This window comes from Anolis carolinensis, chromosome 2 (assembly GCF_035594765.1).
Source record: "Anolis carolinensis isolate JA03-04 chromosome 2, rAnoCar3.1.pri, whole genome shotgun sequence".
Lineage (NCBI taxonomy): Eukaryota > Metazoa > Chordata > Lepidosauria > Squamata > Dactyloidae > Anolis > Anolis carolinensis.
In genome coordinates, this window is record NC_085842.1 from 5,507,707 (window position 1) to 5,522,475 (window position 14,769).

At 43.1% G+C, this 14,769-nt stretch overlaps 1 protein-coding gene across 4 annotated transcripts in view; it reads left to right on the top strand.

The window, feature by feature from the left end:
- The first annotated feature begins 1,467 nt into the window (after positions 1–1,467).
- LOC103282611 (major histocompatibility complex class I-related gene protein-like) overlaps positions 1,468–14,769 on the top strand; it is a 206,533-nt gene continuing 193,231 nt past the window's right edge. For all 4 annotated transcript variants that reach the window (XM_062972913.1, XM_062972917.1, XM_062972914.1 and 1 more), the window contains exon 1: positions 1,468–1,595. In XM_062972913.1, coding sequence (XP_062828983.1) covers positions 1,514–1,595 — 82 coding nt within the window. In that variant the 5' untranslated portion in view covers positions 1,468–1,513. The remainder of the gene's footprint in view (positions 1,596–14,769) is intronic.

Below are 14,769 nucleotides of genomic sequence, written 5' to 3' on the forward strand. Positions count from 1 at the left end.
CAGAAAGGAGGAAACCATGAAAAGGAACAAAATCTGGATACCAGCATAAAAAAACCCTAAAAAATCAGGACAGTAAATAAGGAGGAACACTCTGAAAACGGGAGTTCCAGACAGGAAACAATCAGGTCCAGCTAACACCTCCCAACAAAGGATTCCCTTGCACAGGAATCAGCCAGGCCTTGAAGCTGCAAGGTTTTGCAATGCTAATCCAGGTGATGAATTGCAACATTCACACTTGCCTCCAGCAGACAAGAGTCCTTTCTCCCACCCTGGAATTTTTCCACAGATACATATAAACCCCATTTGCCTAGTTTCCAACAGATCTCACAACCTTGGAGGATGCCTGCCACAGATGTGGGTGAAACGTCCGGAGGGAATGCTGTTGGGACATGGCCATACAGCCCAGAAAACTCACAGCAGCCCAATACAGTAGAGTCTCGCTTATCCAACATAAACAGGCCAGCAGAATGTTGGATAAGCGAATATGTTGGATAATAAGGAGAGATGAAGAAGAAGCCTATGAAACATCAAATTAGGTTATGATTTTACAAATGAAGCACCAAAACATCATGTTAGACAACAAATTTGGCAGAAAAAGTAGTTCAATACTCAGTAATGCTATGTAGTAATTACTGTATTTATGAATTTAGCACCCAAATATCATAATATATTGAAAACATTGTCTACAAAAATGTGTTGGATAATCCAGAACGTTGGATAAGCGAGACTCTACTGTGGTTGACTTGTCCTGAAGGGAGAAGAAGTCAGTCATATTCTTAATATCTCTCTTGTTTTACTTGTAAGGATATGGACCTGGGGAGAGGTTATGGCAAAGGCGGACTTGGGGATTGTTGTGGTTGTTGTAGTTTAGTGTCTGCTTTGTTATATTATATTAATGTTGGGACTTAAGTTGAGTCACTAAAAACTAAAACACTTTTGCCAATACAGCAGAGTCTCACTTATCCAGGCCTCGCTTATCCAAGCCATTTTTATAGTCAATGTTTTCAATATATCATGATATTTTGGCGCTAAATTCATAAATACAGTAATAACAACATAACATTACTGTATATTGAACTACTTTTTCTGTCAAATTTGTTGTATAACATGATGTTTTGGTGCTTAATTTGTAAAATCATAACCTCATTTGATGTTTAATAGGCTTATCCTTAATCCCTCCTTATTATCCAAGATATTCGCTTATCCAAGCTTCTGCCGGCCCGTTTAGCTTGGATGAGTGAGACTCTGCTGTATTCTGTCCTCCTCACCCTCATCTAAGGTCCAAGGGTTGGCTCAGAAACTAGACATCCCGAGACGAGACTCGTATCACTTTCGATGTCATCCCTCCGAGTTACCGTCGTCGCTGAGTCTGCCCGGAAACCGGTGACGCTATGGTAAACCCCGGCCTCCTATTGGTGGGATGTTTTCCCCCTGGGCCAATCCCCGCTCGCTGCGCTTCTATAACTTTTCTGCCTCCAACACGACCAGGAGGACACTTCTCTCTCTGCTGGCGATGGCGCGGCTGTTGCTGCTCCGGGTTGTGGCTCTCCTTCTCGGACACCCGGGAATCGCCCTCCTGAACCCGGCTCCCGCAGGTGAGTCCTTTCCATCCAACCCTTCTTATGCTTGGCTAGGAAAAAAGGGGGCCAAACGCCTGTCTCTGCCGCCTTCTGCAGGGCTCTCGCTTTTGAGAAAAGGGGGAAATGGGGGGGGGGGGGGGTAGGAATGCATCCCCACTTTCAGATTAATGCAGTTGGAGACCACTTGGGTTGCCATGGCTCAGTGCTAGGGAATCGTGGGATATGTGGTTTTACAGGGCCCTGCCCACTACAGATCCCTGTAGAAATTTTTTTTCGTGTCAGGAGCGACTGGAGAAACTGCAAGTCGCTTCTGGTGTGAGAGAGTTGGCCGTCTGCAATGACGTTGCCCAGGGGATGTTTTGATGTTTTTACCATCCTTGTGGGAGGCTTCTCTCATGTCCCCACATGGAGCTGGAGCTGATAGAGGGAGCTCATCCGTGCTCTCCCCGGGTTGGATTTGAACCTGGCAGCCTGTAGAATTAAGCCTTGGTAGTTAAAGTGGTGACAGGCTGCGTTAATTCTGTTGTGTAGATGCCTGGAGAAAAGAATCTGTCCAAAGAACTGTGTTTAAATGGCTGAGTGAATAATAATAATAATAATAATAATAATAATAATAATAATAATAATAATTCTATTTCTTACCCCCCTCTCCTTGTGGCTCAAGGCAAGTTGCGGAATAATTGAAACACATAAACATCACGGGGCTGATTGGGGTATAGGGGGGCTACCACTGCTCAATGGGGTTACATTCCCCCCAAGGACACAGGTCCGCAGTCTGGGGGTCCTCCTGGACTCTTCACTGACGCTTGATGCTCAGTTGTGGACGTGAAACTGCAACTGGTGCAAAGGTCGGCAGCCAGACTGTTAACAGGAGCCAGCTACAGGGAGCATAACGCGCCTCTTCTGAAGCAGCTCCACTGGCTGCTGTTAATTTTCCGGTCCCAGTTCAAAGTGCAGGTTGTGGCCTATAAAACCCTGAATGGTTCAAGTTCTGCTTGTCTTCCTGACCGTGTCTCTCCCTAGGCTCTTAGATCTGCCTGGGAGGCCCTTCTCGGTGGCACACACCCGGCTCTGGAACTCTCCTCCCAAGGAGATAATAATAATAGTAATAACTGTATTTTTATATCCCACTCCCATCTCCCCAAGAGGACTCAGCACAGCTAACATAGGAGACAAGCCCGACATCAACATACATTAAAACACAATCATAATTTAAACCAATATAAAACAATATAAACAGCATAAACAGGATGTAACACTCCAAGGCAGCGTGAGCACTGGAAACCAGACAGAGACCAATAATCATACAATATCTTTATTAAAACAATAATTAATCCAGGAAAGAATAGCTGGAAAGGTTGAGCAGATGATAGTCCTTTGTGAAAAGGTATGAATTAGTCCAGTGAAATGAAGGGAAATGTCCAATATTATAGTCCAAAGTCCAGAAACTGAAACACGCTCTAAACTGTTGGAAAGTTCTTGAGCGGAGAAAACAGGGAAACAAGGCTAAGTAACAAAGTCCAATGTCACTAGGAAGTCTTTGATATCAAGGCAGGAACATGATGAAGCTGAGGCAAAACTAGGTTCAGGAACAAGGCAAGAAAGTAGAATTAAATCCGGGTCTACTCGGGAGTCGCGGCTCAGCTTGGCCGCCAGGAACAGGAAACTTGGCTTAGTAGAATCAGGAGCTAGAGTCGGTGAACTGTTCTTAGGAAATAGCTACGTTGGCACCACAAAGTGTTCACAGTGCAAGACACTTTTATGGAATTTAGATCTGCTCACAAAGAAGGGAAGCTAAACTTCCCAAAGGTTCCCAAGGGAATCTTCTATCCATTATCCCCTCGAGATGCCAAGCGGTTACTCCTGCGGAGCCCTTGTTTTTCTATCTCTGGTGATGCAGAAACTCCCTTCTGTTGAAGGACACATTCTCCGGAGAACTAAGTACATGTGGTTCAGCCATGGGAGTAATATTTCCAATTTCTCTCCCAATTAAAGAATCATCAGAGCTATCAACAGCTGGCAGCTGTAATTGGAAGGAACTCTGCGGACTAGGTAAAAAGTCAGAATAAGCTTCATCCTGGTCAAAGTTCATTTCTGAATCAGGTTGAGAAACCCAAGGTGGCTGGGGTATGACACAGGATAAAGCATAAAACATATCAAGTCGTTTGAATCAAAGCATAGTGCAAAATATGAAGGGATGAAAATTGTACAGATTCTACGTGAGGCTCAAGGATAAAATATGGGCGATCAGTGTGCTTTTGAACAATAGGTCGGCTCATAATTTATCACTGTCCAGTCCGAATTGCTTACTGTCCTGACCTCCAGCACTTTATTCCCTTTCCTGCTCCTATTGTCCTGTGTTTAGCACAAGCCCTGCACTTAATAATAATAATAATAATAATAATAACAACAACAACAACAACTTTATTTTTATATCCTGCCTCCATCTCCCAGAAGGGACTCGGGGCAGCTAACATGGGGCCAAGCCCAGATAATCACAATAATACAAAATAAAATACATACATAAAACAAATAATCAACACAGGATTAAAACCAGATAAAAACACATTTAGGAGTAAACAATTCAAAACCAAAGTGGGCCAAAGTGCAAGGAGCATATATTGTAAACCTAGTGGCTGAGGTAGGTGGATAAAGTGTTGCATTTCATGGGAAATTTGGGGGTGGGAAATGGTGAGATTATTTCCAACTGTCAGAGCAGAATAAGAATGCATGAGAGCATAGTAATTGCCCTTGCAGTTTTAATTATCCCACCTCTTGGTTCTTTGATGCTTATTGATGTGCTTTGATGCTTTTATTCTGTGGTTTTATTGCTTTTATTACATTGTTGCTATGCATTTTATTTTGTGATATTTTATATCTTATATACTTGTTTTCCAGGCTTTGTCCCCATGTAAGCCACCCTGAGTCCCTTCAGGGCGATGGAGGCGGGTTATAAAAATAAAGTTATTATTATATTATTATTATTATACTTTAAAAATAGCCTCTTTGAGTCCCCTTTGGGGAGATTAAGCAGCGTATAAACAATAACAATATAATAATAATACCACAAATATATTAATACATGTTTCTATAAAAAACACAAAACAGAGATTAACCAAAGGACATGAGTTTAAAATTTGTACTTAAAAACTGGTGTGGTAGGCCTGCCAGAATAATAGTACAGTAGAGTCTCTCTTATCCAACATTCGCTTATCCAACATTCTGGATTATCCAACGCATTTTTGTAGTCAATGTTTTCAATATATCGTGATATTTTGGTGCTAAATTCGTAAATACAGTAATAACTACATAGCATTACTGTGTATTGAACTACTTTTTCTGTCAAATTTGTTGTATAACATGAAGTTTTGGTGCTTAATTTGTAAAATCATAACCTAATTTGATGTTTAATAGACTTTTCCTTGATCCCTCCTTATTATCCAACATATTCGCTTATCCAACATTCTGCTGGCCCGTTTATGTTGGATAAGTGAGACTCTACTGTAATAATAATAATAATAATAATTTCTAGACTGCCCTCTCTCCCCGAAGGGACTCAGGGCGGTTTACAGACACAAAAGGCAAACACTGAAGACCTCAAATGAGTACAAACACATCAAAATAATAAAAGATGATGCACAGTAACAACAGTAAATTTACAACAAAGAATTAAGCTTTGAGAGGAAAATAATCAAAACCAATCCAATAAGACATAGTAAACTAAAACAGGGGTAAAACATTACAACATATATCCTAAAAGCAATTAAGATAAAATTACATTAAAATGGCTTTAAAATGCCTAACATCTGTGTTCATTCAAGATGTATCATAGCAGCCATATAATACAAGTTGGTTAGTCAGTGTTCCAATGGGTTGAAGTACCCTAGTCCTCCTCCCCTCCATATGCTAAAGTGCATTAATGGAGAGGAGGGCGGGAACCGTTTTTATTTCCTTAGGGAAGGACTTCCAGAGGCGGGAGCGAGAGAAGGCCTCCTTTCTCATTCCCACCAACTGAGCTTGTGACGGGGGTGGGACTGAGAGGAGGGCCTCCTCCTCTGACCACAGTGCATGGGATGATGTTAGGTTTTACAATGTACTGAGTCATGCACTGCTAATGGGCTTCTATTGGGAATCATTTGGGGAATGTGTTTGGGCCTACTCTAGGTGATTGTCAATGATGCAATCCTGAGTTTGGGTTGGGTTAATTAGTTGGTAACCAATCAGTGATTACTATGTGTATGTATTGTATATATAAGGAACCATGTTCAGTGTATTTTCTCCCCCCCTTTCCTTTCCTTTTTGATGTCGTGACGTCTATATGTAATTAAACCTACTACTACTTGGACAAGATACTACGTTCTGTGGTGAGTCTGTAATATCATCTAGACTGGGGGAAAGACAGTAGTAAAAACTGACAATGGCCGGGCATGTGCTCAAGTGTCTACTATGGAAGCAGACTGAAAGTACTGAGCAGATGTAAGCTACTGGAAGGCGCTGAGACTCTGCAAGCATAAAGTTAAGTCATAACAGATGGTCTGTATAGGGAGATGCGATTAGACAAATAGCCTGAACCTGAACATTTATGGCTTTATAGGTAACAACCAGCACTTTGTATTTAGCCCAGAAACGGATCAGCAACCAGTGGACTCTGATCCTTTCTTCCCATTCGTATAACCAAACGTTACATGTATTATTGCCCTACCCAGCAATAGAGATAACAGAAACAGAGCAGGGCAAAGTACAATAGCTTCAGTCTCCTTGTGGAAAGAAAATATGGGACATGAATAAACGTAATAAATAATTATAATAATTGTTTAGTGATATCTGCAGTAATAAAAATTACTTTGGCCCACATTTACCTTTGTAATTGAAAATCACCAATAGATGTAAGTGCTTTGAGTATTGCATCCTTGCCAACATTTAGCAGGCGTGCTTTTTGTGATCCTTCCAGACGAAGGGTTAGAAGGCACGATCATCAAGTTTGCAGATGACACCAAACTGGGAGGGATAGCTAACACTCCAGAAGAAAGGAGCAGAATTCAAAACGATCTTGACAGACTAGAGAGATGGGCCGAAACTAACAAAATGAAGTTCAACAGGGACAAATGCAAGATACTTCATTTCGGCAGAAAAATGGAATGCAAAGATACAGAATGGGGGACGCCTGGCTTGACAGCAGTGTGTGCGAAAAAGACCTTGGAGTCCTCGTGGACAACAAGTTAAACATGAGCCAACAATGTGATGCAGCAGCTAAAAAAGCCAACGGGATTCTGACCTGCATCAATAGGGGAATAGCGTCTAGATCCAGGGAAGTTATGCTCCCCCTCTATTCTGCCTTGGTCAGACCACACCTGGAATACTGTGTCCAATTCTGGGCACCACAGTTGAAGGGAGATGTTGACAAGCTGGAAAGCGTCCAGAGGAGGGCAACTAAAATGATTAAGGGTCTGGAGAACAAGCCCTATGAGGAGAGGCTTAAAGAGCTTGGCATGTTTAGCCTGCAGAAGAGAAGGCTGAGAGGAGACATGATAGCCATGTACAAATACGTGAAGGGAAGTCATAGGGAGGAGGGAGCAAGCTTATTTTCTGCTGCCCTGCAGACTAGGACACGGAACAATGGCTTCAAGCTACAGGAAAGGAGATTCCACCTGAACATCAGGAAGAACTTCCTCACTGTGAGAAGGGCTGTTCAGCAGTGGAACTCTCTCCCCCGGACTGTGGTGGAGGCTCCTTCTTTGGAGGCTTTTAAGCAGAGGCTGGATGGCCATCTGTCAGGGGTGCTTTGAATGCGATTTCCTGCTTCTTGGCAGGGGGTTGGACTGGATGGCCCATGAGGTCTCTTCCAACTCTACAATTCTATGATTCTATGATTCCTTGAAGTGACTGGGTTGACCTTGAAGGAACTGGGGGCAGTGACAGCCGACAGGGAGCTCTGACATGGACTGGTCCATGAGGTCACGAAGAATCGGAGACAACTAAACGACTGAGCAGCAGCAGCTATTGTGGTTGGAGTGAGATTAATTTTAGATCAGTGGTTTTCAACCTTTTCTTCACCACAGACCTTCTAAAATACTTTTGTGACACTTGACGTAATTCAAGATTTAAGGCACATGAAATAATTATTTCAACTTTCTCATATTTCCTTCATATTTAGAAGGGAATAGAAATTGATTCTGTCAATACACACATTTCTGTTATATTTTGATTACAGGCATTCCCCAAGCTATGGACAAGATAGGTCTGAAGCCACAAATATATATGTGATAATTGGATTGTGAAAAATTTGGCTTGTTGTGGAAACAAAAATTGGTGACAAAGCTTGAGTGGAGACATCTTCTGGGGGTTAGATTTTTCTTATTTCTCATTGTCTCAGCCTCATTCTTAACTATGAGTCATTTATAAGTTGGATGTTCGCAACTTCCAGACAAATTTAAAATAATAGTATCAACACTGCGAATAGTTAATAACTTAATCATTCACTGATCCCTGTGACAACATTGTGGATCCCAGGTTGAGAACCACAGTTCTAGGCCTCTTCTATTGCCATGCAATTCAGTTCAAAGCAGATAATTTATATGGCAATGTAGAAGGGGCCTTAGAGTATTATTTTTTATGAGACCCAATGTGAATGTAATGTGGTGGAGATCTCCATGTACCCTGCCAAACGAAACCTGGAATTCCCACATCCAGGTCCATCTCCCAGTGTGATGGCATGCCAGAGCCTTTGGGAAAAGCTATAGTGTCTGGCTTTACTCGGGGTCTATCTAAATACCTTCTGTTAAGATCAAGACCCTTAACATATAGAGGCACTTTAGGCAAGGTGAAAAGATAACAAAAATGAGTTTCTTGAAAACTCCAACCAGGACTATTATAAGATAGCTTAAAACAATACATTACAAAAAGGAGATTTTCCTGGTTGCAGTCATCTCTCTGAAGTCATTGAAAGTCTTCTGCCTCTGATACAAAGAGATGGTTTACAAGCTGGTGCTTCTAAGCTGTCTTAATCTTCTTCCTTGTGAAACTTAAGCTGGTCAAAAGCTTCTGTTGTCTCAGGGACTGGTGGTTTATGAATACTGCTGAATGCAGGTGCTAAGGATGCCTGTTTTGGATTGCTTGGGCCTAGGATTACCAGACAATGTCCAAGCCTCTAGTCCCTGAAACTCTGCTGCAGAAAGAGGAGTCTGGTAGGCAAATGGAATTGACCATCTAAGGCTGGCGTCTGGGGGGGGGGGGTTATACTCCACCCAAAAACTAATACAAAGGAAGGTATCTACACGATTGGGAAAACCAATAATAATAATAATAATAATAATAATAATAATAATAATAATAATCATTGCATGGAAAGTTCCTTGACAAAATTGAAGGAAAAGCTGATAAGGAGAAGACCTGGCTCTGGCTCACGAATGGGACCCTGAAGAAGGGGACAGAAGGCCTGATCCTTGCAGCCCAGGAGCAAGACATCAGGACAAAGGCAATTAAGGCCAAGATCGAAAAATCAGCTGATGACCCAAAATGCAGACTGTGCAAGGAAACTGACGAAACCATTGATCATATCCTCAGCTGCTGTAAGAAAATTGCACAGACTGACTACAAACAGAGGCACAACCATGTGGCCCAAATGATTCATTGAAACTTATGCCTCAAGTACCACCTGCCAGCAGTAAAGAACTGGTGGGATCACAAACCTGCAAAAGTATTGGAAAATGAGCACGCAAAGATACTGTGGGACTTCTGAATCCAGATTGACAAAGTTCTGGAACACAACACACCAGATATCACAGTTGTGGAAAAGAAAAAGGTTTGGATCATTGATGTCGCCATCCCAGGTGACAGTCGCATTGACGAAAAACAACAGGAAAAACTCAGCCGCTATCAGGACCTCAAGATTGAACTTCAGAGACTCTGGCAGAAACCAGTACAGGTGGTCCTGGTGGTGATGGGCACACTGGATGTGTGCCAAAAGATCTCAGCCGGCATTTGGAAACAATAGACACTGACAAAATTACGATCTGCCAACTTCAAAAGGCCACCCTACTGGGTTCTGCACGCATCATCCAAAAATACATCACACAGTCCTAGACACTTGGGAAGTGTTTGACTTGTGATTTTCTGATACGAAATCCAGCATATCTATCTTGTTTGCTGTGACATAATAAAATAATAACAACACAATGTTGTTGTGTCAATAATAATAATAATAATAATAATAATAATAATAATAATAATTTATTTATTTATACCCTGCCACCATCTCCCCAGGGAGATTCGGGGCAGCTCACAATATCAAGAAAACAAAATTAAAGGCCACAGATGTAATACAATCATGCCTGGAAATGGGAAACAGGGTGGCCTAGACCATCCTAGCTTTAGTATTCAATGATATATTTTGACACTACAAGAACATGTCTGGTTCCTTCATAGCTGCCTTTCCCAGTGCCAGTCTTTTTCTGATTTTATAACATCTATTCTGGTTAATGATTGAGCAAAGGCATGGGCAATCTTGAACCGCCAGTCTTTTTATGTCTTTATTGTCTATTTTAAAGTTACATACGTCATCTCTGGTCATTATTTTTGTCGTCAAACTGTTTAACTGTAAGCTTGCCTTTACACTTTCTTCCTTGATTTCCTTCAATATTCATTCCAAAGTTTTGCTTTTTCTGCATATTTTTCCTCCAGTTTTCATGCCACCTTCCTCTGAGTCTAATCCTGCTTTGCATATGGGATTTTCAGCATACAAGTTTCAGAGTTAGGACGATAAAATGCAGCCTTGCCTTACCTCCTTGCATAGACTTGGTATAATTTTCTTGATAACCCATCAATTTCCCCAGACTTGCCACTCTTTTCAGTGTCTTACTACATTTTAAACTGAATTCTCAGCAGGCACTACCTCAGTACAATCGTATGATTCCCATTTTCTTCCTTTCCAGTCTCCTCCTCCTCACACTCCTTGAGGTATTTCTATACTGCAGCATCTGAAGATAACAAATGGCTTTCTTCATTCATCATTGTTGGATATGTGGATGACCAGCGGATCTGTCAGTATGACAGCACCGTGAAAGAGCAACGTCCTTGTGTTCCCTGGATGAATAAGGTGGAGGAAGAGGATCCTTCCTACTGGGCAGAAGAAACTGAGATGTCACGGAATTCAGAATGGTTTTTCAAAGTGAGCCTGGTGATTGCAAGGAATCGTTATAACCAGAGTGGAGGTAAGTACCAACCAAGGGCAAGGAGTAGCGATCTGCCATCTCCTTCCCAGGGTTTATATGGTATCTCTCTACCAGCAAAGAGAGGAAAAGAGGTCCTGAAAGGAGAGAAATTCCTCTTCTTCCACATTACCCAAGTTGTTTGTTTGACAGTTTAACAGGAAGCTGTAGAACAGTGGTTCTCAATCCAGAAATCCCAGCCAGTTCACCAGCTGTTAAGATCTCTGGGAGTTGAAGGCCAAAAACATCTGGGGACCCCAGGTTGAGAACCAGGCTGTAGAAATTAAATGGGCAACTTTTTTGTAACTGCTTCGTACTGAAGATTACTAAGGAAAGGGGGCGTGGCTTAGAGGGGTGGGGCATGGCTCCTGCTCAAGAGGGCGGGGCTGAGCCTCTCCCCTAGTCCAAGATGCAGGGTGGAGAAGGGGAGGTGGGCGGGGCCACAATTGGGCGGCCAGGACTGGGATGGGCGGAGTTACGAGCTCTGAGGCAGGGCTGAGCTTCTATCCCTGTCCTGCGGCGCCTGCCAGGACACAGGAGGCAGGGTTAGAGGAGGGGGCGGGGCCTCTTCCCAAGTGCCTGACGGGGCTGGACCTCTATACCCCACCCCCGTGTTCTAACAAGGGCCTCAAGGGAGGTATAGAGGCTCAGCCCCACCCCTAGCCCCGCCCTTTGGTCCTAAAAGGCCTCTCAGGAGAGGTATAGAGGCTCAGCCCTGTCTCGGGCTCTTGGAAGGAGGCCCCGCCCCCTCCCCTAGCTCTGCTGTCTGTGTCCCAACAAACGCCTCAGGAGAGGTATAGATTCTCAGCCCTGTCTCGTCCTCTTGGGAAGAAGCTACTCCCACTCCTCTAGTTCCACCCCCTGTGTCCTAACAGGCGCCTCAGGTGCTCAGCCCTGTCTCCAGCACTTGGGAAGAGGCCCCGCCCCTCCCCTGGCCCCGCCCCCGTGTTCTAATAGGTGCCATCACCGCCCCCCTGAATCACTCCAGCGCCCACCGGGGGCGGTAAACCCACTTTAGGAATCACTGCACTAGAGTAGGCATGGGCAAACTAAGGCCTGGGGGCTGGGACGCTTACTTCAGGCCCTTCTCATTTTCCCTGTCCTCTTGGCATAAGGACACAGCAGCTTATTACATCCTTATGCCAAAAAGATGGGGGAGGAAAGCACACAGCATCTGAGAGCCCTCTTACCATCTTCCCGGCATAAGGAAAGTGCAAGTGGCCACATGCTTCTGCCGGGAGGACAGCTCAAGGAAAACATGTGGTGGCTGAGAGCCCTCCAGAGTACTCTCAGCCACCGCCTGTCCTGCCCACTTCCTGGAAGAATGCCCAAGGATCAGGGGAGGAGGATTGGGGCAGTTGCTGCGTGTCCTGCCTTCCTCCCAGTATAAGGATGGCATACTGGTCCTTATGCTGGGAGGACAACCTGAGGATGACCCAGGCCCTGCCCTGCCCCCTCCTGGCCCCACTCTCTCCCGTACCCTACCCCGCATGGGCCCACCCCTCCTAGGCCTGCAATAAGACCCCAAGGCAAAAAGGCTTGCCCATGCTTGCACTAGAGTATCTATCTATCCGCTTCAAATCCTGTGGCTGCTTTCTGCAGAATTCTGGGGTGTGTAGTTTAGGGAGGGGCCTTTAAACTGCTCAGCCAAACAGGTCCTGGGCCTCACTAAGCTACCATGGGGTTTTAAGTGGATCGAAACTGTCAGCATGCAGAGCCAGGGGTCAGGGTGCGTGTTGGTGGGTTTCTTCAATACCATCCATCAACCAGCTCCATCCACACCAGCACCCTGATGAATTGGCGAAATTCTGCCCTCACCAATTCCTCCAAAGTCATCTGCAGTCTGTAGTTTAAACATTTATTCAGTATTTACAAATCATATTTACAAACACAGCAAAAGCCATCGCTCAAAGCTTGCATTTTTTTTTTGCCTCTGCAAAATACAACTCAACTGATAAACCACATTCCACAGTTCATGAGACAGTTCAATTCCACAGACAATTCAAATGGAAACTGTTCCTCATAGGTCCTGTGGTCAATCACTCAAGCAGTCTAGTGATTAGCTCCTGCACTGCTGAAATGCTTTGCCGGAAACACAGTTGCAAAACACCAAACGGTTTAACTTGATATAACATTTCAACCTCAAAACATTAACACACACGAACAGAAACTCTAGTGTAGGAATGGGTAAGTGAAACCTGTAAGTTTATGTGGCACACAGAGCTCCCAAAACTCAAAAAATGTTTTTCTAAAAATTTCTGAATAGGAAGTGACTGCCTCTCATTTCCTGTTGCTTAAAAAGGTTCCCATGAGCACAACATGACCCAAGAATGGCTAAAAACCCAATCAGAATGAGGGCAGTAAAGAGGCACCAATACTTGTTTACAGATAATAGAGATAAGGAGCTCTAGATTGCATGCCTGCCCACAAAGAATATATATATTTATAAATAAATATATTTATTTTTATTTATATATATATATATATATATATATATATATATATATATATATATATATATATAAATATATATATATATATATATATATATATATATATATATTAAAAAAAAAAAATAAATAAATAAAAGAGATGCTCTGGGAAGATTGTGCCCGGAAATTCAACTTTGATGGAAAAGTAAATAGACAAAAGAAAAATTGCTATATTTTGAGGAGGAGAACTCCTAAAAGCTATCTTATATGTGACCATGAGCCATCCTGATAGAAGAGCTTCATGACTTCCTCCCTTCCCAGACAAAGGGTCATCAAAGACTAACTCTCTTTTGGGCAAGAATCATAGAATAATAGAGTTGGAAGAGACCAAATGGGCCATCAGTCCAAGAAGGAGAAAGTAAGCTCTGCAAAACGTTACTGCATTCTTAATGGCACTCTGAGATCTCATGAAGCAAGGTAGAAGATAAATATTTAAATAAATATGTACAATGCATTTGAGGATTATTAACTATTATTGGGGGCGGTGACGGCCGACAGGGAGCTCTGGCGTGGACTGGTCCATGAGGTCACGAAGAGTTGAAAACGACTGAACGAGTGAGACGACCATGAACTATTACATCCTGAAAATGCTGGGCTGTTTTTCATGTTTCACACTTCCTTAGATTGTGGTTGCCTTTTCCTCTTCCCCAGAAAAAAGATTCCTTCTGTTTCTGGGAAGCTTGTGGTCACAGGGAATGTAGTGGATGCCCCTAACCCAGTCTGAACCTCCACCACCTCTGTATTTCTCTTTCAGGGTTTCACACCCTGCAGCAGATGTATGGCTGTGACCTGAGGAAAGATGGGAGCAAAGCAGGATACCGACAGTATGCCTACGATGGGAAGGACTTCATCAGCTTTGACAAGGAGACCCTCACCTGGACGGCAGCTGATGTGAAGGCCCAGACCACCAAGAGGAAGTGGGATGCTCAATATAGACGCAACCAGTACCTGAAGGCCTACCTGGAGGCGGAGTGCATTGGGTGGCTGGAGAAGTACCTGGAATACGGGAAGGAGACACTGCTGAGGACAGGTGAAGGGGTGTCACCAAGAGCCTGACAGCCTCCAAACATTCAACCTCCCTTCCATTTCCCACCAGAAATTGTACGGTCCACTCTGTCTGTCAGAAAATGAAACAGAAACACAAAATCCAATTTTTTTTAGAAGAAGGAAGGAAAGGGAAGGAAAAAGGAAACCTGACAGCACCAAATTTACGTCTAACACGGTTGTATTCCAGTATGGGTTTTCATGGATATAAATCCACTTCTTCAGCTGCAGTACTAAGTGGTATTAAAATCTCGGACTATAAAGGATATTTATTTGGGCTGTGCAAAATTAAGTCATTAGTTATTTGTTAGATTTGTGCAAACGAATCACTATTAAGAAACATGCAAAAAAAGGGGGGGGGGGAGAAATATTTAAGAATCGAAATACTCACCAATAATTTTTATTAAGAGTCTGTAATATTTGGAAGCCTTCCAGAGTCAGTTTAAT